General features: G+C 40.8%; 1 protein-coding gene across 2 annotated transcripts in view; it reads left to right on the top strand.

Moving 5' to 3' along the window:
* RASA1 (RAS p21 protein activator 1) overlaps positions 1–24,640 on the top strand; it is a 113,016-nt gene that overhangs the window by 44,142 nt on the left and 44,234 nt on the right. Inside the window, exons 2-5 of one of the 2 annotated variants that reach the window (XM_080680645.1) lie at positions 14,086–14,238; positions 15,264–15,399; positions 17,081–17,151; positions 22,210–22,324. In XM_080680645.1, coding sequence (XP_080536771.1) covers positions 14,086–14,238; positions 15,264–15,399; positions 17,081–17,151; positions 22,210–22,324 — 475 coding nt within the window. Of the gene's footprint in view, positions 1–14,085; positions 14,239–15,263; positions 15,400–17,080; positions 17,152–22,209; positions 22,328–24,640 lie in introns of both variants that reach the window. The other variant, XM_080680644.1, reaches the window with a different exon arrangement.

Here is a 24,640-nt window from a genome sequence, read left to right as displayed (position 1 = left end):
ACTTGTTGGTAGTTATGTATTTGATGTCGTTTTGTTATTCATAATTTTTACCTTTTTCTTCTTCTTCCTCTTCTTAAAGAATACCCTTCAGCATTTCATGTAATCCTGGTTTGGTGGTAATGAACTCCTTTAGCTTTTTCTTGTCTGTGAAGCTCTTTATCTGACCTTCAACTCTGAATGATAGCTTTGCTGGGTAGAGTAATCTTGGTTGTAGGTTCTTGCTGTTCATCACTTTGAATATTTCTTGCCACTCCCTTCTGCCCTGCATAGTTTCTGCCGAGAAATCAGCTGACAGTGGTATGGGTGCTCCCTTGTAGGTAACTAACCGTTTTTCTCTTGCTGCTTTTAATATTCTCTCTTTGTCTTTTGCCCTTGGCATTTTAATTATGATGTGTCTTGGTGTGGTCCTCTTTGGATTCCTCTTGTATGGGGTTCTGTGAGCTTCCTGAACTTGTAAGTTTATTTTTTTCACCAAGTAGGGAAAGTTTTCTGTCATTATTTCTTCTAATAGGTTTTCAATATTTGGCGCTCTCTCTTCTTCTGGCACCCCAAAAATTCAGATGTTGGTACGCTTAAAGTTGTCCCAGAGGCTCCTTACACTACCTTCATATTTTTGGATTCTTTTTTCTTTTTGTTTTTCTGGTTGGGTGTTTTTTGTTTCCTCATATTTCAGATCTTTGGTTTGATTCTTGGGGTACGTTGATCTACAGTTAAGTTTCTGTATATTCTTTATTTCAGACAGTGTATGCTTAATTTCTGACTGGTCCTTTTCCATTTTTTTTGGCATTCTCATTAAGATCCTTAAAGGTCTCACTAAGTTCCTCAGCGGTTTTTAGAAGATTCTTGAGTAACCTTATAAATGTGGTTCTGAACTCTATGTCGTCCAGTAATTTGCTTTCCTCCATTTATTTCATTCGTGACATGTTTCTTTGTCTCCGCATTTTGTTGCTTCCCTGTGTTGATGGAGTGGCTTTGTGTGGTAGGTGACCTATAGGGGCGAGTAGCTCAGCCTCCCCAATCACCTGAGGTGGACGCCTTTGGTACACCCCTTTGTGGGCTGAGTGCAAAGTCTTGGTGTAGTTAAGTCTTGATTGCTGTTGGTACACTGGGAGGAATTGACCTCCAGGCCAATTGGTTGTGAGGACCCGCTGTGTCTATAATGGAAGAACTGCTGCGCTGGAGACATGCTTATGGTGCAGGACTTGTTTCAGTGGGGCTTTGGTGCTCACTGAGTCTGCCTCTTGAATGTGTCAGTTATGGATGTGAGGAGTTGAAATCTGGTGTCTCACACTGACCACTAGGTACACTGGCTTCTGGATCTCCAATGGGGTGCAGGTCAGCTACTGTCTGAGGCCACCCAGCAGGCGCTACAGCGAGAACTACAGTTTTCTCCTCTTTGCTTGGGGTTTGGAGGTTTTGGAGCTGTCTGACCTGGGCTGCAAGTTTGCTAGGTTAAGCTGCGATAGGGCAGGTCATTCATATGCTAAAGCCGCTGCTTGGTGCTTGGGTGGGTTTGTAGATTGTGTAGGGCGGGGTCTCAGGGCATGACTAGGCTAAGACGTGGCAAACAGCAATGGCTGCCCGTTAGCCGGCTCTGCGTCTCTGACCGCGTCCCCTGTCCTGTGCCCCAGCACAGTAAACAATTATTCCTGCGTGCAGCCTTGCAAGCAAGCCACCCTCACTTTCCGACCCGATGGCAGACAGTCCAGCTTCTCCCCGTAGGAGTTTGGGTCCCTGCCTCTCCCCAGAAACTGGAGTTCGGAGTAATTGGGAGCTTGTCTCCCTTCGGGTTGAAAAAAGCAGCACTCCCAGACGCCCGTCGCCAGCCCGATTCGCGCGCCTCCGTACCTCAGCTTTTCAGCGCTTGTGCACCTCTCAATGCTGTTTGCTCTTTTCTTCTAGGTGTAGAACTTCCACTCAGCCAGCTTTCCCGTGGTTCTGGGTGATAGACGTTTTGTCTTTTAGTTGTAGTTTTGAAATTGTTGTGCAAGGCAGCAGTTTAGGTGTTTATCTACGCCACCATCTTGGATCCTCCCAATAAGTAGATATTCAAATCAAAGTTATATATTTTAAACTGACATTTTTTGTGTATAAATTTTAGATAGTTATTGATGCTTGATTTGTTTTTGTTAGAATGTCTTGAGACCAGATCTATTTATCTGAAACGATAAGTTAGAAGAGTATAAATTTAAAGCAAATATGAAGAATAATTATTACCTTTGCACTATAATCTGTAACAAATGCTCTCTCCCTAACTGGTTTGGCTCAGTGGATAGAGCGTCAGCCTGCGGATTCAAGGGTCCCAGGTTTAGTTCTGATCAAGGGCACGTACCTGGGTTGCAGGCACATCCCCAGTAGGGAGTGTGCATCATCTTTCTACTCTTCATTATATGTTTTCTAGGGTGATTGGAGATAAAGGGTAGTGAGAACAAGAGTTGGTTGAGTGCATTTTAATATAAACTTTTGCCTGTATAAGCTTGGTGTTGGTTCCCACCTTTTGTGTATTAGTCTTTCAGTGGACTGATTTTTTTGGTGACTAGTGCATGTGAAAATGTTGTTTCTTTCAAAATACTTCCTCCAAATGAAAACCTTTTTTGGATTCTGCAAATATGTTATCGGTGGCAAAGCAAATAGAATTTCTGATCTTGCCTTGAACTGATTTGATCTGAGGTATAAAACTAAGTACATACGTATATACACTTGATATTTGCCTGAACATAAACCTACCATAGATGTCTAACATATGATTGTTTCTTCTTAAGTTTGTGATGTAGTTGGTTGAAGTGGTTCTACACATATTATGCTTAACCTAGTAGTTGTTCAAGTGAATTTAGTAGGAACTAAATTTTAGCCTCTACATAATGATAAAATGACAGTATTAGGTATATTTTCTTTATTTTCCCCTTCACTTTAAAAAGTCAGGGTTTTTTTTAAACCAGAAAACTCTTTATTGCAGAGGTACAAAAGCGTCACAGCAGAGATGTATAGCAGTAAATTAGGTGGTGGCTGTGGGTGGGGCGGCATTGGGCACGCACCACAGGAACAAAGGCTACGACAGAGGGTCTCCTCTCAATAATTTATATCAGGATAAAAATAGCACAAAAATAAATGTTGAAAGGAAATTGCTCAACGCTGAGGCGAAGGGCCAGGGTGAGCTTGCAGACGGAGGCTTGCCCCTGGGAAAGGCAGGTGCCCTTAGGGAGGACTCTAGTCTGAAGCACAGGAGACAGAAAACATACCCACATGACAGGGACCCTCACCTCTTCTCTTAAATAAAAACCCATATATTAAATGTGACAGTGAAGTTTCAGTAATCTGAAAGGAAAAGCATAAGGGATACCACCAGTCTTACTTTTGTGACCCCTGCCCCCATGGGGTGGGCTGGGGGGAGCCACCTGTGTCCCCCCAGGACCGGGCACTCTGGGAACCCTGCACAGCTGCTGAGCAGGACACCTGGCCAGGCGCCTGGCCCAGTCGGTGCAGCCCGCAGGGGGGAGGGGGAAGATTGGGAGGGGGGTGGGTGGGCAGAGCTCCAACCCGGTCCCTCAGCCTGCTGCTCTACTGTAAATTTACAGTATCAAATAGGAAAATTATAAAATCTGATGATAAAATGTGTATGGAACCATTCTCTTTCTCTTTCAAATATCCCCCAGGGTCCTTACTGATATCCACATTGGATATGGATCGACAGCTATGGCATCGACAGCTTCCTTACACCCAGTCTCTGCTCTAGGGTGCAGCTCGCTCAGCCTCCGCTAGCCCCCAGGACAGGGCACAGCCATGGGCCAGCCAGTCATGTCCTGTCATTCTGTGACGGACACTGTGAGGACGTGGCACCTTCTGCCCCCTTCTCCAGTGCAGCAGGCATCCTGACTGGGGTAGGGGCTTTACAGCTTGCTTGGTCTTCCTGGGTTGGGGGCCGGAGCCCAGGCTTCATTCAGGCCAGTTATGGGGCTGGGGCCTGCAGCTCACCCAACCTCTTCCCAGGATTGGCAGGACAGGGCGGGCACACCTGCAGCAGCTCTCAGGTAGGGAAGCTCAGCAGAGGTCACCGAGGTCATCTGTGGCTTGGAGGCAAAGGTTGCAGAGGCCAAGGTTGCAGGCGATGATTAAGCACCAAGGTTGCAGAGTCCCCTATCCTCTCTGGTCTGACAGACCATGCAGGTGCCCCAGGAGGCTGGTCTGCATCGCATTCCGGCCCAGTGCCCCCACCTCCTTGTTGTCACACCCTTCCTTCTCCACCTCCTGCACCCCCACCTGTCATCCTGCTTTCCCCTCCTCCAGTAGCAGGAACCAGGCATAGCCCAGATCCACCCATTCCACCCAGAACTCCCCTTCCCCTTCTGGCCTCAGCCTACCCTCCTGGCTTTGCGGGTGGCACCAGGGCCAGAGGGCTGCAGTGGGACTGGGGACCTCACTGGTCACCCTGACACAGGGACATTTTGCAACACGCAAGCAACTCTCCACGTGAACCCCCCCAGTGACTGCCTGAAAGAAGCTGCTGCTCCAAGCCCCAGAACTGCTGGCGCCTGGTGTAAAGGAGGCTCCCCCCATGCACAGCCTTCCTCCATCCACTGCCCGGCACAGGGCTCGGCTGAGGCAGTTACGGTGCATGTGGACAAATGGTTCCTCTTGGGACAGCAGGGCTGCCAGGGCTGTGGGGCTTCTGGTCACAGCAGGTTTCAGAGGCTGACTCTGCTGACAGCTGCTGAGGCTGGAAGACAGGCCCTGCTCTGGGGCCTCAGGCTGGGAACCTTTGAGGACCTTCCCCACCCCCGACTGCCCAACTCCCTGGGAAACAGACCCTAAAGCAACAGCCTGGAGAGCCAGTGTCCGAGGGCAGCCAGTGCATGTGCGTGGGCACATGTGGGCAAGTGCAGGAAGGCGTGCAGTATGCAGGTTCACGAAATCCTATTCTCCACCCTGCCCCACGGGAGCCTCGTGGAGTCTGCACGTGGACTGTGTGTGTGTGTGTGTGTGTGTGTGTGTGTGGTGGGGGAGAGGGTCTGTCCCCATGGACCCTCTGACAGCACAAGGGATGTGCCCGTGCACCCGGCGCCCTGCCACGGGCACTAGGAGACGGCCGAGAAGGGCACGGAGTGGGATTTGACGTTGGTGATGACGCTGGTGGTGGCCACCTTGGAGGGCCTGAGGAGCCCGCGGGCCACTGTGCGCGCAAAGGTCTTCAAGGGCCTTCTCCTTGGTGCGCAGCGCCACTTGCTGGCGTTCTCCAAGGCCAACTTCTCTACTTCCCACTGCAGCGCCATCGCTGCCACTCCAGCTCCTCCTCCCGCATCACCCTCTTGATGTGCAGGTGGCGGTGTAGTCCCTGCTTCAGCAGCACCACCTCCTCCTTGGACAGGCCCCGCAGGTGCTGGTTCAGCTCCTGCACCTACATGGACACCAGCTCATTGTCCGTGCCGGGTGTTGTGGGCCGGCTCGGCAGCTCCTCCCCCACCATGGTCACTCGAAGTGCGCACACGTGGCCATTGCCCGGTGCCATCCAACCTGCAAGGCCGTGGCCTACACGGGTGCTGCCGTGTGACCCTCAGTGTCTGAAGCAGGACTGACACAGCAGGTGGGTGTCTCAAGCTGAGAGACAGAGCTAGGCCCCAGGGGAGGGCCATCCTGCCCACACCTGGGGTCCACCACCGCCCCCCACGAAGGAGTCCTTCTCCTGGACCTCAGGGCCGGCGCCTCCTGAGGCCACAGCCCCTGACTCCATCACCACCTCTCAGTGCATTTCCTCCAGCCAACAGCCCCACCCTGTTCCAGGTGACAGGACCTCCTTCCCTGCAGGGGACCAGGCAGAGACCAGCCTGGGGTCTGCCCACTCTCACCCCCCCCCCCCCCCCACTCCCCTTACCTTTAATACCTTGTTCGGTTTGGGATTAGTCCTCATAGCCCGGGCACCGTCACCTGGACAGAACTGCCTGGAAATCGTAACTGGTGTGCCGCGGGGGTGTGGCCCAGTTTCTTTTTCTTAACCATCAGCCCAGACAGTTCGACTGTAGGAACTATGTTTGTTAAAAGGAAATATGGGGCCTTTAAGAGAATAAAGTAGTCTTAGCAAATTTGTGTGTATATGTCTAGACAACCTGAAATAACCAATTTAATTTCAGAAAGGACAAGCATGTGTAAGAAAATCTGGTTAGCATCTTTGGGAGTTACAGAAAAACTTAGAAGTTTGTAGTATGATCAAGCACACAGAGTCCCAAGTGATTCTGGTGATAGAAGAACTTCCTTGGCAATTGTATTTCTGCAGATATATTTCTCTGTAAGAACTTCGGTGCTGTTGGTGACATAGCCAAGAGGAAAGGCATAGTGCAGTGGTCGGCAAACTCATTAGTCAACAGAGCCAAATATCAACAGTACAACAATTGAAATTTCTTTTGAGAGCCAAATTTTTTAAACTTAAACTTTTTCTAATGCCACTTCTTTAAAATAGACTCGTCCAAGCTGTGGTATTTTGTGGAAGAGCCACACTCAAGGGGCCAAAGAGCCGCATGTGGCTCGCGAGCCGCAGTTTGCCGACCACTGGGCCATAGTGGAAAGTAAAAGTGATCTGCTGGAAACTAAAATTTGGTTTCCTTTTTAGAAGGAAGTCTGTTGATGGTAGCACTATTTTAATTGTTTTTTTACTGTAGTGTGCAGTTCCCATTAAAGATTGTCAAGTTAGTTTTAAATAATTGTGCAGTTTGAATGAAGTATCTGTCTGTATTTAGGCTAGGTTGTTTTCTCATTGCCTAGATTTCTATATTATTCTTCCTGGTTAGGAGAAGCCAACTAAAAAGCACAAAGGCCCTCTTAAGCCCCTCAAATGTGCTCCAACAATATGCAACACGTGTTAAGAAAAAACATTTATGTTATTCCAAATTTAGAAGTAAAGTGATTCCTGCATCTTGCCCAACTTGTCTTTTTTATTGTTTTATTTAATATATAATTTTTTTCTGGGATGCTATGGTATTTTAGATAAAGTAATTGTGTATTTTCTAAGGAAATGAAATCAAGGGACTCCACATCTACCTGTAACATTTCTCAATCGAAATTTGCAAAGCTAACTGAAAAACATGTGTTTAAAATTTCCTGATGTTTCCTTTCCCAATCTTTGGGGGATGGACGAGGGACCTGCCCGTGCACCCGCGAGAATGAGAATGAATGAATTTGCCTTTAGATTTAAGAACATTATCACAGCATGTCAAATGCATTCTCTTCTTGCCATCCTTCAAAGAATACAGGTTGGGGCAAAAGTAGACAAAACAGTTTATTCTTGTATTACTTAATAATAATTGTACTATTTTCCATATGAACAATTCTAAAACCTACTTTTGCTTTACCCTTTATATCCATATTGGGGACAGAGTGGTGCTATTTGAAGGTTTTCTTCTAGAGTTGCCAGGGAAGTGGAAGAATTTCTAGTTTATAAATACTGCAGTCCTCCATCCCCAATTTATGATCTGTAATGTTCAAAAAGGAGTTTTGGGGGGAAATTTCTTTTTAACATCAATGCTTTATCAGAAATAAGAATTGGTTTCTCCTGTTCTCTTCCAAATTTTAATGGAAAGTAAATAAGAGTAGAAAATAGGAAGATAATTGTGGCTTAGATGATTGATTGTCAACAATCATAAAATTTGTTATTTTTATTGAGGAAGTTGTATTAATGCGTACTGTAGTTTTTTATATGTGTATAATTTATATGTGTATATGTATTAGTCATTTAATAATAATATCAAGCCAACCTTGTATGAGATAGGTACTGTTATTTTATAGATGAGGAAACTGAGGTTTGGAAATTAAGTAATTTGCCCATGTTTGTACGGTGAGGTGACAGAGCTAGGTAGGATTAAAACGTAAGCAGTGGCTATAGAGCAGCCGTGGGCAAACTACGGCCCACGGGCCGGATCCGGCTGTTCTATCTGGTTCTCTTGCTCTCCCCTCCGCTCCTTTACTTTGAATTTATATTAGTTCACACAAACACTCCATCCATGCTTTTGTTCCGGCCCTCCGGTCCAGTTTAAGAACCCATTGTGGCCCTCGAGTCAAAAAGTTTGCCCACCCCTGCTTTAGAGTCTTTACCCTTAACCATTATGCTATAGACTGTGTAGTTCTTTTTCATTTTTATACTTTTCTTTGAAGGTGTTTAAGACAAATACTTAATTTATTTTGAGGTTAAGATAGAGATTATTTTCCCAATTTTACAAGTGAGGTACAAAATGTAGTGACTTGACCATAGTTATGGAAACGGTTTCTGCTAAATCTTGGTTTCACCAGATGGCTTAGTTTCTTTTGAAGGAGTTTAGGGGGGTGTCAGTATAGACATTTTTCTTTGAGCTCTATCAGCCTAAATTGTTTTCATATTGTTTTAGACAAAGGTAGCTGTCCTCAAAGATTAGAACTTGCTTATTGTAGAAATTAAAGAAAAAAAAATTACCTTTCTTTTCTACATTGGCAGGGAGGTCGAATTGGACTTCTAAAGTTTTTCTAACATTGTTTTGATTCAACACGTCTTCCTTTATTCAACAAATACTTTTAAAATTAATATTATATGTGCCAGGTTCAGTCTGTGAGTTACAATTGCCACTGATATAAGCAGAGTAGAAAATTTAATTTAGGTGATTGAGCCTACAGATAAATGGTAATCTTGATATTACGCTAAGAGTATCTTCATACCCCTAATATAACCCTTCACTTTGTGTTTTTGCAAGTATTCTAGATTCCAGTTGCATTTTTTACTCTTGTTTAACTTATTTGAAAACAATCACCAGCAAGATTATCATTAAAGAGATATAATAAAGCTTTGTAAATACTTAAGTGTTTTCTTTCATTTCCTTGTATTGATGCTACTGTAACTATTTGAACAATGATTAAGTGTAGCATTTTTATTAAATTGAAATTTTTAGACAGATATCCACTAGGGAAGTGACTCCCTAGGGAGTGTTATATCTTTGGTATGGGGATTATGTTTTGAGAAGATATATTACACATTTTTTATATAGAATAAATTATATTATAGATTTCTCAAAGATAGTATGCTTTTGGCAGCTGAGGTTAAATATACTGTATAATGATTCTTTATGAGAAATTGCCAACTAGGGACTCTCAATCTCCTGGTAGGTAAAATTTTTATGTTTATCAAAAAGATCATAGGTTAAAAAGATTGAGATATATTGTTTGAAAGTAGAACCAAGGACTAATGATCAGAATATAGAGTTTACGTAGGTTCTGTAAATCTGTGAAGTATTTGAATCAAATCATATCACATTAGATTTTTGATTTATAAAACAATTTTAGCTGCATATCATGATGCTATAGCAATTTAAATAAAATTATTTTTATCTAATATGATACTAATGATTTCTTTTTCTAATTTTTAAAATGAAATAAAGGCTATATACGGTAACAGTTTAATTGAATTTATTATTATGCTTCAATAGTAACTTTAAAATATCGATGCAGGTACTTTAAAAATATTTTTGTTTACTATGATACACCTTGATAATTTTAAGTAAACTACCAAGATAATTCAAGAAATTCTGAGTTTTAAGACCATTCGATTTTTTTTCTAGAGCAGTCTGACACTTGTAATAGGGGAATGTTTAATACTTCTTGAGGATTTATTGTTGGACAGTTTAATTTCAGTTTATAATCATAATCAAGAATTGGCATGTTTTGCTCTTTGTATTCAAAGCTTATGAGCTTTTGGCATGAAGGGAGCCAGTAATATTCAGGAAACAAAGTTATTATTTTATTTATTTTTATTTTATTTTTTATTGCTTAAAGTATTACATATGTCTTCTTTTTCCCCATTGACCCCCACCACCACCACCTCCCCCAGGACAAGCACCCACTGCCCCATTGTCCATGTCCTTTGGTTATGCTAATATGCATGCATACAAGTCCTTTGGTTGATCTCTTACCCAAAGTTATTATTTTAGATCAATGTTTCTGTCTTGAACTTAATACCCATTTTAATGCCAAAATCTTCCAGAATGTACACATATATAAAAACTAAAAATCACAAGTATATCTTTTATATATTAGTCAAGGCCCTTAGTTAGGTATTTATTATACACTAGAGGCCTGGTGCACGAAATTCATGCACGGGGCGGGGGGCTGTGTCCCTCAGCCCAGCCTGCACCCTCTCCAATATGGGACATCCCTCTCACAGTCCAGGACTGCTGGCTCCCAACTGCTCACCTGCCTGCCTTCCTAATTGCCCCTAACCACTCCCCTGCCAGCCTGATTGATGCCTAACTGCTCCCCTGCCAGTGATTGCCCCTAACTGCCCTCCCCTGCCGTCCTGGTAACCCCTAACTGCCCTTCCCTGCAGGCTTGATCGCCCCCATCTGCCCTCCCTTGCAGTCCTGGTCCCTCCCAACTGCCCTCCCCTGCTGGCCTCATCGCCCACAACTGCCCTCCCCTGCTGGCCTCATCGCCCACAACTGCCCTCCCTTGTAGGCCTGGTCCCTCCCAACTGCCCTCCCCTGCTGGCCTGGTCACCCACAACTGCCCTCCCCTGCTGACCTCATCGCCCACAACTGCCCTCCCTTGCAGACCTTGTCCCTCCCAACTGCCCTCCCCTGCTGGCCATCTTGTGGTGGCCATGTTGTATCCACATGGGGGCAGCCATCTTTGACCACATGGGGGCAGCCATCTTGTGTGTTGGAGTAATGGTCAATTTGCATATTACTCTTTTATTAGATAGGACTAGTGTCCTGGTGCACAGATTTGTGCACATTGAAAGGAAATTAATTACAAGAAATATTTTAATAATCACTATTTGCATCTTGCTAATGAAAAGAAAAATAGGATTCTACTGAGTCTCCTATCTACCTACTCCAGGACTTCTGTGAGGATCAAATGAGATGAGACATGGGAAAATGCTTCACAAACATTTGGTTAACTGTAAAATGTTTGCACCTCGCTATAAAGCAAGTCGGGTTCCTGGGCTGAAGAAACTCCAAGGATGCTAGTCGCTAGGGAGAGGAAGCCAGGCATTGCTATGTGACGTCATTACCCAGCACCCACAGCGACCGTTTCTGGGTTGGGCTGGGCTGTGGGCTGCATTTTGTGCCATGGGGTCTTGGCAGTGTTGGCTGCGATTTGGTGGGGTGTTGCTCCGGGGTGGTGGCAGGGCCTGTGTCTCACTTGGGGGAAGCCGAGTGTTGGTTTGTTGGCGCCAGGTCCGTGGTGCTGTTTATTTTTAAATGGCCAGTTTGTGTCATGGCAGCTCCTGCGTTGAGCATTTGTCTCCTGGTAGTCAGTGTGCATCAGAGCTACTGGTTGGACGGACAGACACTTAGTCTTTTATATATATATATATATATTTATAAAAGTCTCTCTCTATATATATATATAGACTAGAGGCCCGGTGCACATATTCGTTCACCATTGGGGTTCCTTGGCCTGGCCTGTGCCCTCTCGCAATCCAGGACCCCTTGGGGGATGTTGGAGAGCCGGTTTCAGCTAGATCCCTGCAGGCCAGGTTGAGGGACCCCACTGGTGCACGAATCCGGTGGTCATTGTGCATCATAGCTACTGGCATTCGCTTAGGCTTTTATATATATATGGACTAGAGGCCCGGTGCACGAAATTTGTGCACTGGCGGGGGGTTGTCCCTCAGCCCAGCCTGCACCCTCTCCAATCTGGGACCCCTCGAGGATGTCCGACTGCCGGTTTAGGCCCCATTCCTGTGGGATCAGGCCTAAACTGGCAGTTGGACATCCCTCTCACAATATGGGACTGCTGGCTCCCAACTGTTCATCTGCCTGCCTGCCTGATTGCTCCTAACCGCTTCTGCTTGCCAGCCTGATCACCCCCTAACCACTCCCTTACTAGCCTGATTGACACCTAACTACTCCCCTGCTGGCCTGGTAACCCCCAACTGCCCTCCCCTGCAGGCCTGGTCACCCCTAACTGCCCTCCCCTGCTGGCCCGGTCGCCCCCAACTGCCCTCCCCTGCAGGCCTGGTTGCCCCCAACTGCCCTCCCCTGCTGGCCTGGTCGCCCCAACTGCCCTCCCCTGCAGGCCTGATCGCCCACAACTACCCTTCCCTGCCAGCCATCTTTGACCACATGGGGGCGGCCATCTTGTGCAAGGGTGTGAGGGTCAATTTGCATATTACCTCTTTATTATATAGGATTAGTAATTGTGCATTGTCTCTCGTACCTTTGTTGTCTCATGGTGAGTTCACAAGATAAAGGAAATTGAATAAAATATTTTAATCTTGACATTTTGCATAAAATACAATAGGAATTTAAGATCAAGTACACACAAATAGGAACTTAAAATTGTCCTTAATTTTGTCTTTGTTTGATTTATAAATCTGCTCTTTGGCGTTACTCCACTGTAATAAAGAATTACCAGCTTTAGCCCTGGCCGGTTTGGCTCAGTGGATAGAGCGTCGGCCTGCGGACTGAGGGGTCCCGGGTTTGATTCTGGTCGGGGGCATGTACCTTGGTTGCGGGCACATCCCCAGTAGGTGTGCAGGAGGCGGCTGATTGGTGTTTCTCTCTCATCGATGTTTCTAGCTCTCTATCGTTCTCCCTTCCTCTCTGTAAAAAATCAATAAAATATATTTAAAAAAAAAAAGAAAAAAAAAAAGAATTACCAGCTTTATATACAAAGGAAGTTCCATGTATTTTCACAACTAAGTAAACTTCTGTCCTAGAGTTTGAAAATTTTGTTCTGATCATATATTGTTAAATTTTAGATCTTTAAGGAACTTTCAATGATCATTAGTCTAAACTTTTTCTTTTAGATTAAAAAACAAACATGAAAAAAACTATGCTCTTCAAAGTTAAATTTACTTGTCGATGACCTTAAAGGTAGTGGTTGAACTGAGACTAGAATTTTAGAGGAATGCAATGTTAATTGTTCTTTCCCTTCTTCTAATACTGTTTAAAATGTTTTTTTTTCTATTAAGTTACAAGGAAATTCCATGATTATTTCATTATTTTATTTCAGTCTTATGCACAGACTTCCAGATAAATGGGATGATTTTTAAAAGAAAACTAAAAATAATTACTTTGAGGAGTTTTAAGGTTTTTGTTTTGTTTTGTTTTTAAATAAACGAAGGTGTCAAGAATAATACTAACCATTTATTATAGCAAAAGTAGTCATAGTAGTTCGGCAGTTTTGCCTGACTTATCTCTAAATATTAAATATCTCAATGTAATATCAGTGTTTATTGTTTTCCTTGGAATGTGTCAAATTAGAGTCCAAGTACCAGAGGATATGTTTGGATGACTAACATTAAAAGTGTAAAAATATTTCATAAAAATTACTTTGTAGATTTGCTACCATGACCATATGAAAATTCCAATCAATTTCTAAGTATGCTTCTGTTTCTATCAATCCATGAGACTTTTATAGGCTTAGCATGAATGATGCCAGAATTATAGCCAGTCATCTAAGCAGAGCATCTGGTCGTATGTTAGGCAGAATATAGTTAAACTGAGAGCAGAAAAGTTAAAACAACAAAAGGTATTATTTATTCCTCACATGTTTATTAAATAAATTTGAGGAGTTGAGTTCAAATGAGACTTTATGGAGTAAATCATTGTAAGACCAAAGGAAATAATCAGCTTATTGATGAAATAGGAAATTAGAAAGTAGACATTAGTGTCATTCTATTTTCTAGGGCAAAACACTAAAATGGAATAAAGTTTTATTTTCTCACAGGTGCCATGTGCTTTGTTATGTCCAACCTTGGTTCCTTAGTATGTAGAGAAATAATAAATTAATCATTTGTTTCCATTGTCCATCTTACTCTTATTTTTCTAAGTAAGGATTTGATTGCAGTAAGTGTTTGTATCTTGAACATACAGAGAAATGGGCAGAAATGGAAGCAGTTTATTAGGTGAGATGATTAGGCCTAAGCTTATAGAGCAAATTGAAAACTAAATGAATTCTTTTGGAGAGACTGAGAAGTTAAAAACAATTGAGTTAGAACTGGAAAAACTGCTTCAGAGTACAACGTAAATGTTCAAGATACAAAGGTATTTATAACCTCTAGTAACTCAACTACCATTAGTAATTTTATGGTTGCTATTTTTATTCTAATCTCACAATTTTTCCCCTTAGGTGGTATCATGGAAAACTTGATAGAACTATGGCAGAAGAACGCCTCAGACAGGCAGGGAAGTCCGGCAGTTACCTTATAAGAGAGAGTGATCGGAGGCCAGGGTCTTTTGTACTTTCATTTCTTAGCCAGACAAATGTTGTCAACCATTTTAGGTAAGTTTTTATTTCCATTATGAGGCTGTATAATACAGCTGTTTTGCTGTACTATTCATAAAAAATAGCTGTTTTAATAAAGGTGAATGACTCAATGACATTTAAATAATGGAAAAGGAAATTTGTTTTCATTTAAATGATTTATCAGCAATTTAGAATAGATGTGGAATGTTTATATTTTGTTTAAGAGCAGTATTATTACTGGTGTTACTGTACTAACCACAAATGTAATTATTACTTTTAAAGTATAAGTTCTTTAAATTAGAAGGAAACTTTGAGTGGTAAAGTAGAAATACAGAATAACAAAAAATACAGGAAACAATTTTTAAGAGTCAAAGGTGTGTGCCCCCTTAATTCATTTTAGCTACACTGTTCTGAAACTCTTTACAAATATTCATTTCAATTAAATGGGCATGTAGATTTACAAATACAGATAATCAAAGTCTGTATGTGTAAATATATATACATATTTTATTTGCTTTTATTTTTATGGGCATGATTGAAAAAATCATCTAATGCCTATAATGTTAATGGATAAAATGTTTGTATACCCTTGATTTTTAGATTTTAATATAAACTTTAAGAGTTCTGTTATATTCTGTACTGTATTTTAATTTTTATTAGTACCACATGTAGAATGGAAATTATTATACTGTGTAAATATTTCAAAAGATCTAGAAGCTGCTTTTAGCCAGAGGTTTTTATTAAAATTGCTATTCAGTCATTCATAGGGAAAGCGAGAAGATGTATGTGAGGATGGATTCACAAATATTTTAATGAATTGTGTAATTGAGATTTATTATGTGTTAACATATATTTCTTATGGAATGCATGCATATATATTTGTAGAAGAAATAACCTCAAGTAATTAGCATATGGTGAAGATACTAATAAGTAGTATTTTAATACAGGGATGCAGTTAAAAGAGTATGAAAATTATGCATTTATAATTTCTTTATGGAACTTGGTCTTCAAAATTATCTCTAAAGGTTTTTATTATACTGTATTTTTTCCTATACAAATAGGATTATTGCTATGTGTGGAGATTACTACATTGGTGGAAGACGTTTTTCTTCACTGTCAGACCTAATAGGTTATTACAGTCATGTTTCCTGTTTGCTTAAAGGAGAAAAATTGCTTTATCCAGTTGCACCACCAGAGGCAAGTAAAACTTGAATAAAATATCTTTCAAAACTTTATTATTTCACTTTACTAATTGGAATAGCTATCATTCAGTTTCTTGTGATGGTTAGCCTATATAATAAAAGGCTAATATGCAAAATCTCCCCGCGGGAGTTTGACTGACCAGGAGTTCGACTGCTTGCTATGATGTGCGCTGACCACCAGGGGGCAGCGTGGAACGAAGGAAGGCCTGGCAGCTGGCAGCTGGCAGCCAGGGGAAGGAAGGCCTCGATCGGCCCTGATTGCTGGCCAGGCCTAGGGACCCTGATTGCTGGCCCAGCCTAGCCTAATAAATATTTTTGAATGAATGAGAAATAATTAGTGATATCATGGTGCTAATGCTGAAGTTGCTGCAAGATTCTGAAATGCCTTCTATATATACTGTATATATAGTATCAGAGGAAGGTTAATTTATATGTTCCATATAGTTTATTTCAAACTAGAGGCCCAGTGAACGAAATTCGTGCATGGGTGCGGTCCCTAGGCCTGGCCGGCGATCAAAGCATGAGTGTCTGGCATGGAAGGGCAGATCCTAGCTGACCTCTGGTCTTGGGCAGCACCTGAGCCCCCGAGCCCCCGTGGGCCCCCCTCCACCTGAGTCATAGCGCCCGAGTACCCACAGAAAGATGCAGTGAGTGCAACTGGATGCCGCGGGCCGGGGTGCAGCGTGGGCTGCTGGGCCGCTGAGCATCACTACATGGAAGCTGGTGGGCAGTGTGCTCTCTCCTGGCCGGCCTCGTAGACCGGCTCCTGTGCGAACCTATGGGAAACCTGACCGGCCCCTGCAGTCCCGGAGGCTGTGGCCTCGCTCACCCGGAAGAGGCTGCGCGGATGCCCGGTACCTGAGTGCTGGGGCTTTCCTGGCATGTAAACCCTGGCATCCCACGGGAGGGTAGCAGGGGGAGTGAGAGTGACCTCAGCAGACACCCCACATTCTCACCGTACCTCCCTGTCCCTGTCACTCCGCCCCCAGGTAGCTGGCAAGAGGTCACAGCCCCCCACCTGGGCACCACGGGATGTTGGCCACCCACCTCCAGTTCCCCATCCCAGCCTGAGGCCCGGTCCCAATCGGGTGATGAGGGCCTGCGGGCCGCTGGTCACTGTCTGTGGGGCGGTCATTCGGGGCCTGGCTCCCAGCCCGGCTCCCTCAGTGCCTGGGAGCTGGGCAGCGGCCTGCCCCCCGCCGCTGCCACTGGTCACTGTCTGCGGAGCAATTGGGCCCCTGCTTGCACCCACCTTGACCTGGCACCACCTGCTCACCTGCTCCACCATCCTGCCACGGTCCCGCTCTCATTGGGGCCCATCGGGGCCACAGCGTGCTGCCCCCGGTGGTCAGCTCACGTCACAGCGAGCGGTCAAACTTCCAGTTGAACTCCCGGTCGAACAATTTGCATATTAGGCTTTTATTATATAGGATTTACTGATTGCTCATAACGCTTGATAAAACATAAGTTACACTGTTGCAAGAATTTCTATAAAAATAACAATAAAAACAAGACAAACATTTACAGGCTTTGGGTATTTAGAGCATCTGTAAGACGTAGTTTGAATGAGCCTGTTGGTTTTTATTGGTTTTCACTTTGTGTGGACATACTTGATTTGTCTTTGATATAAAAAGTTTATTTACTTTTGTAAATCATTTTTTTTTTATGGTTTTTAGCCAGTGGAAGATAGGAGGCGTGTTCGAGCCATTCTGCCTTACACAAAAGTTCCAGACACTGATGAAATAAGGTACTTATATTCTCATTTATCGGCATTTGAAAGACTTCAGTAACTTAATGCTCTTGGATCAGGAAGGTTTTGGAATTTGAGGAAATAACATGCAGCAAGGTAAAGGTGCTTTTAATATTGAATCTGATGTTTTATAATCATGGTTGGCTTATCTGTTTAGATTGTGGATTTGGATCAGAGTGGCCACAGTGAAGATGACAGGAGAAATAACTTAGCTTTTATTAGACTATCTCTGAAAGTAAGGAGAGTTCTGTTATATTCTATACTCTATTTTAATTTTTATTACTACAAGACATCTTTGTCTCAACTGTTCATGATAATACTAAGACATTTGCGTTTTTCATTGTGACATTTGCACTGATGGTACATAAGTAATGGGCAGTAAAACTGCTGGCCTTAGCACAAATCAAGATAGTAGCTGTATACCAAGCATGTCAAACTCGCAGCCCACAACAAATATTTTTGCAGCCCAGCCAATATAACGGTATGTAAGAAGTGTTTCAATAAAAATTTCATAACTTAATTTTTACAATATCCTATTATACATAATCTATAATAATAAAAGCGTAATATGCTAATTAGATTGGATGTTCTTCTGGATGGACGACCTTCCAGATGAAGCCGGGGCTGCGAGGGAAGCCCAAGTCCCGGGTGCCTGCTGGCGGCTGGAGGAAAGCCTGGGTCCTGGGTGCTAGAGGGAAGCCGGTTCCGGCAGCCGGGGGAAGGAAGGCCTACTCTTGCATGAATTTCGTGTATCGGGCCTCTAGTTATTAACAATGAACTACAACATTTGCTATGACTAATTACTATAATCGTGTTGCATTCATTTTTCTTACGCGCCTTACGTGCAGGCGTACCATATCTCTCCTCTAATACTAGCAGCGAATATTTTAGTAGCCGATTGCCATACCATTAGTCTTGTACTGACTTGTTTGGTGCAACAGGAAATATTTTGCTTTTGGAGAATAAGAAAAATAGGTTTATTTATGTTACACTTATTTTTGCAGTTATTCAGTGTCTGATAAGTTAATGTTCAAGAAAAATATCGATTTTTATTAAAATGTTCTATTATTTTATGTTAATGATTACTCATTTATTTCAGCTCCTTGTATTCAGCATGTTTCTATTGAAATAAACCTACGTTTCTGTGAAAATTGAAGCTTTTGTTTTTTTACGGCCCACATAAACTTAAACCTTGTTTGTTTGGCCCATATTAGCCTTTGAGTTTGACATGCTTGCTGTACACATTTGCAGTTAGACAACAAACAAAACAGCCAGTTTCACTTAAGGTTGTTCTTCCTTTTTTTTTTTTTTAAATCCTAACCCGAGGGTATTTTTCTGTTAATTTATTTTTTATTGATTTCAGAGAGGAAAGGAGAGGGAAAGAGAGAGAGAAACATCAATGATGAGAGAGAATCATTGATTGGCCTCCTCCTGCATGCCCCCCACTGGGGATTGAGCCCACAACCCAGGCATGTGCCCTTGACCAGAATCGAACCTGGGACCCTGCAGTTCGCAGGCCAATGCTTTATCCGCTGAGCCAAACCAGTTAGGGCTTTCTATTGATTTTTAAAGAGAGTGTAAGGGAGGGGGAGAGACAGAGAAATATTGATGTGAGAGAGACACATTTGACCGGTTGCCTCCTGCACGAGCTCCAACCGGCACCAGGGATCGAGCCTGCAACCAAGGTATGTGCCCTTGACCAGAATCAAACCTGGAACGGACCCTTCAGTCCAAGGGGCTGATGCTCTACCCACTGAGCCCAAATGGCTAGGGCTTAAGATTGTTCTTGATGAAACAGTAAGAAATACTTATTTTACTAAATCTCAGCCCTTGGCTATGCCTTTTTTTTTTTTTTTTAAGTAAGTTTACTTTTACTTTTTAAAAAATATTTTTATTGATTTTTAGAGGAAGAGGGCAAGGAAAGGGAGAGAAAGAAAACATAGTTGTGAGAGTGCAACATTGATTGGTTGCCTCCTGCCTGCTCCCTACTGGGGATTGAGCCCACAACTCGGGTCTGTGCCCTGGTCGGGAATCGAACCGGCAACCTTTCAGTGCAGGAGACGATGCCCAACCAACTGAGGCACACCAGCCAGGGCACTATGCCTCTTGTAAATATTCTGTGTGATGAAATGGGAAGTACTGTACGAATAAAGCATAGCATATCAACTGTGAAGTTCAGTATCTTGAGGAAGAGCAGTGGGTTTAGAGCTGAAACAGATGCTGCTTTTGTGCACACCATTTTTATTTAAGAGAATGAGAGGCAAACTATGGTTATTCATTCTCAAGTATTTGACTTTTTTTTTTTTTTTTTTTTTTAAACAAAGTGAGTCTGTTACTTCAAGGGACATAACTAGCAGTATTTGTTGCCATTGACAAAATTTAATTTGAGCTTTCAAGCAAAAATTAGAATTTGGAAATCTTATATCTGCCTTCAGGAATTTGACAACTTTCCAAATGTGTAATAAGAGTGGTAGAAATATTGAAGAATGTGATGTTTTGATAGTGTATAATGTGTTTACATCTGGAAGATCTGCATAGCTCAGTAAATTAGTATTTTCTAAATGATCAAGCATGATGTTACAAAATTATGTATAAGTAAAAGATCCATTCAAAGTATGAGATCCACAAATGGTTATCATTGGAATGGGTACAGAAAGTTTATTGATATATAGTTTTGGATTCCACATTACAGCTAACCTTAAAGAAAGTGCCACTTTGACTTTTTGTTAAAATATCATCTGTAATTATCTGAAAGGCTATTAAAATATTCATCACTTTCACAACTACATATTTGTGTGAAGTCAGATATTCTTCATGTACTTTAAGCAAAATAGCATATTTTAACAGATTAAATGAAAAAAAAAAAGATATGAAAATCTATGTTTTCAGTTAAGCCAGACATTGAGATATGCAAAAATGTAAAACATGAATATTCTCACTAAACTTAAAAAAAAACTATATATAGTTCTTTTTCATGCTTTATTACTATGTAATGGGGTATATTATTATTAAAGGAATTAGTATATATTTTAAAACATTTATATTTCAAATTCTAATGTAAGTATCAATAGCTAAAACCCATATAAATAAAAACCTTTTAAAGTACCAATTTTTAAGAATGTAAAGGGGTCCTGAGAGACTGCCTGAGAATCAAGAAATACTGATCTAGGAAGATGAAAATTTAAACAAGAATTTGAATTGTATACATTTTAATTTTACGATAAAGTGTTTGAAGTTAAGAGTCTTTTTGAAATTTGGATGTACATGTGAAGTTTTTTAGGTAAAAATATCTGAAGATTGATGAGATTTAGAAAAGTACTTTAACCTCTTATGGTGAAAAATGCAAAATAATATAGAATGAATCTTATATTGTTTGTGCTGATAAGTTTTTTTATTTTTAATTTTTTGTGTGTTTTTGCACCATAAAAAGTTAGTAGTATAGCAACAATGACAGAAGCCAAAAAAAAGGTAAAAAGTCAGATGTCTGCTTTTGACCAATAAGTGACACTTGTCACTTCTCATTTCTCTTTTTTCTTGTCCACATGTAATCCCATTTTTACTCATTAATAACTATTTTATTGAATGTATTAATGTAGTTGGTTTTAAAAAGGAAAAATTTACTTTTAAATGGTAAAGTTTGCTGCTATTCAGCTAGTAAAATATTGGTTACCAATGAACAAGATTTGTAGAAATCAAGATAGAATGCAAACAGCCCCCCAACCTCCCTGAAGTGATTATGCAGGAAAAAAATATAGTATATATAACACACAAACAAGGGACAACAGTATGGTGATAGCCAGAGGGAAGGGGGGGTGGGAGGAGGTAGAAACGGGCAAAGTGGGGATAAATGGAAAGAGACTTGACTTTGGGTGGTGAGCACATGATGCATTGTGCAGATGATGTTTAATGAGTTGTACACTTGAAACCTATATGGTTTTATTAACCAATGTCACTCCAATGAATTTAAAAAAAGTAAAATAAAAGTAAGCTATTTAAAAGATAGAATGCAGTATTCTATGCTTATTCAAATTGAGTATATCTAAAGTATTGTATACAAGTATTTTGTTCTTAAACTTGTCCAAGAAACTGTGAAGCTTGAGATAGCCTGGAAAAAAGTTTTTTAGATTTACCTAATTGAACTTCAGTTTGTGAATATTAAGACTGAAAGAAAAATTGATAAAGGAATATATGACACATATGGATATTGAAATAGGATCAATGGTAGTATCCTACCAATCTTGAAATCTTAAGCCTTCAGAGGCATTTATTCAAGCCTAAAAAGGAAGGTTCAAGGAAATACTGATGGTTTTACATTGATGACATACATCAACAACATATCTCTCCTGTGATTGTGTGGAGGTTGAAAACATCTAGATAACTATGAAAAGAACTAGGTAGTATAGGCATCCCTCTACTCAGAAATCGATAACAAAAAACATGCATGTGTTTTCATAATATATTCCTTGGTATCACTTTTAAAGAAAGAATGCTATACTTGTTGGCTCATGGATGTCTGAATGAATTAAATAAAACCTAATGTTTTTAATAGAAAATTGTTAATTCTTGTAAGCTTTTTCATAAGGCTAATTGTGCTTATGTCAAATAAACTTTTTCTAAAGTAAGTATCTTGTGTATGTGTAATGAGTTAATTATTTTGTGTTTATAATTTTATGTCTAATTTACCTCTGAAAGATAACATTGACACTTAAATTTCTCAGGTTCAGGTTTCTTGGAGTTATACCCCAAAGCCTATAATACACATATAATTATTGTTTACAGAAATTCCAGTTTGAATCTAACCATAATCCAATGATACATATAGTCCAAGGACATTTATTAATCTGTTTTACCTACAAGAAAATTAATTCAGATTTTTTAATTATAAAACATTTTACTTGTAGATAATGCCAGAAATAGGACAAAAATCCCAGGGTATTTGACTTTAATCCGTTGATTTTCCGGTATTATTATTATCTCTGTGGTGTGTTACATGATTACTCAAATTTTCAAGTTTAAAATTTTTAATGTCAATGCCCTTATACTTGCTATTTTCAGTTTCTTAAAAGGAGATATGTTCATCGTTCATAATGAATTAGAAGATGGGTGGATGTGGGTTACAAATCTAAGAACAGATGAACAAGGCCTAATTGTTGAAGACCTAGTAGAAGAGGTGGTAAGTTTTGTTCTGTTCTTCTCACTCTCAGAATTCTAAATTTTTGTAAAATTGTGGAACTTGTCTATAATCAGGGAAATTATCTATGAATACATTTTTATCTATGATAAACCTCACTTCACAAATTTTTATTAAAATGTATTTACTATTAGTGATTGCTATTTATTTATTAAAAACAGCCAAGCTAGCATGTTTTAATCTATAGCTGCCAATTTTCAGGTTTCATGAGTTTCTAAGAATTAAAAAATGTATTAGCATTTGTGCTTATTTGTATTCCTTTTGTCTTCTTGATATTCCTCATAAATGATGTTATGTCACTGATCATTGAATCTCAAATTCTTTATCTCCCAAATCTATGTATAATTTTCTAGTAACCTTGGAAAAACTCAGTTATGTTACACACATATTATCTTATGGTTCTACATTTTAAGTATTCCCCTTGTTTTTATTGTCATCACATAATACATTATTAGTAACAGTGTAAATAATTATGTTTGCACATTTTCAGATCAGCATTCCAGCATTCAGAGACAATACTCTAAGTATCACTGAAACGTAGCAAACATTATTTTACAAACTTGGAATTCACCCTTGCCTTTTGGATTTGTCCAGAAAAATGGAATTTTTTTTTGTTATCTTTTACAACCCTCAGAGCTAATGTTTTTATTTTTTTATTTTGTTAACCCTCACCTGAGGATATTTTTCCTTGGTTTTTAGAAAGAGCGGAAGGGAGTGGGAGAGACAGAGAGAGAGAAATAGCGATATGAGAGAGACATCGATTGGTTGCCTCCCACACGTACCCCAGCCAGGGCCGGGGATCGAGCCTGCAATGGAGGTATGTGCCCTTGACCAAAATCGAACCTGGGACCCTTCATTCTGCAGGCCAGTGCTCTATCCACTGAGCCTAAACAGCCAGGACTAATGTTTTTAAATTATGCGGTGAACATGGAAATAAGCTGTGAAACCTGTGCTCTGATTATTGTTGCAGGAACATGGCAATGGGAAATATTTTTCTTTGCTATTAGTTCTCTTGTCTGCCTATTCTGGCAGCCAGATCTTGATATGTAGAAGTAACTTATATGAGGAGTTAAGGAAATGGTATGATATATTCTATACTCATAGTCACAATAGTTACTTAGTAGAAGAGCTAAGATTAGAATTTCGAATCCTTAGATTAGTATTCTGTATTCTATAGTAGGAGAGATATTTATTCCATACTAGAGGCCCATTGCACAAAGATTCGTGCAATAGGCCTTCCTTCCCCTGGCTGCCGGCACAGGTTTTCCTCTGGCACCCGGGACCTGGGCTGCAGCGGAGCGGAGCCAAGCCTTAAGCCTTCAGCCTTCAGGCTTGGCTCCGGCCACAACAGAGCCTTCAGTCTTCAGTCTTCTCTCAGGTGGAGCCTTCAGTCTTTGCTCTGTGCCTGCGTATGCAAATTAACCTTCCATCTTTGTTGGGTTAATTTGCATACTCATGATTGGCTGGTGGGCGTCACAGAAGTACGGTCAATTTTCATCTTTCTCTTTTATTAGTGTAGATAGGCAAGAAGTGTTTAAACTGAAGAAACTTACTATCTGTGTTGGTTTTACTACAAAATTTCTTAATTAAAACTTTTATGTTGGAATTTTCTCCTCCTGCTGTAATCCCCTCCCCCCATTCTTCTGGTTATTTAAGGAATTACAGTATAATTGAACTTTTCTTGAGCTTTTGGAATTCTGGGTCAAATTTAACAAGATAAACTTTATTAAGAATAAGTGAAAGTTATCTAATGAGTACAGAAAAAGAAATTGCTCAATTTAAGATAAGGAGACATGACCTAAAGTCAATACAAGGAAAGGAAAAAAAAAAAAAGAGAGAAAGTTAACTCAGTATGAGTAAACAGTGTGAAAAAGGTGTGATGTGGCTTCTAAAAAATGAATATAGTAATACTTTGAATTACTAGTGGCCTAGTTTCAAGTTGAAGTTATAAAAAATCTTTTACTCTAATATTCAGAATAAATTTTCATTATGATCTTCATTGGAACAGAGTGATGATTCCTTGTAGATTGAAAAGCCATCAGAGTTTGTCTCGATTTCAGGCATTCAATTCAGTTGGTGATTGGATTTAAATAATTTCTCACTCTGAAATTGTAATTACTGTTCTCCAGGCACATTTAGACTTCTATGTTTTAAATCTAGAATGTAAACTGAGTTTGTCTCTGACTCAGTTATGTATCCCCATTGCCTGGAATAGTGTCTGGCATTAGTAGGCATTCAGTAAATATTTGTTGAATGAATGATTGTCTCTGTGTCTATTCTTTTCCCTCTTCCTTG

Source organism: Plecotus auritus (genome assembly GCF_963455305.1).
Source record: "Plecotus auritus genome assembly, chromosome: 7".
In the NCBI taxonomy this organism is placed as follows: Eukaryota; Metazoa; Chordata; class Mammalia; order Chiroptera; family Vespertilionidae; genus Plecotus; species Plecotus auritus.
Note: the sequence above shows the minus strand (reverse complement) of the source record. Positions and strands in the feature narration are given on the sequence as shown.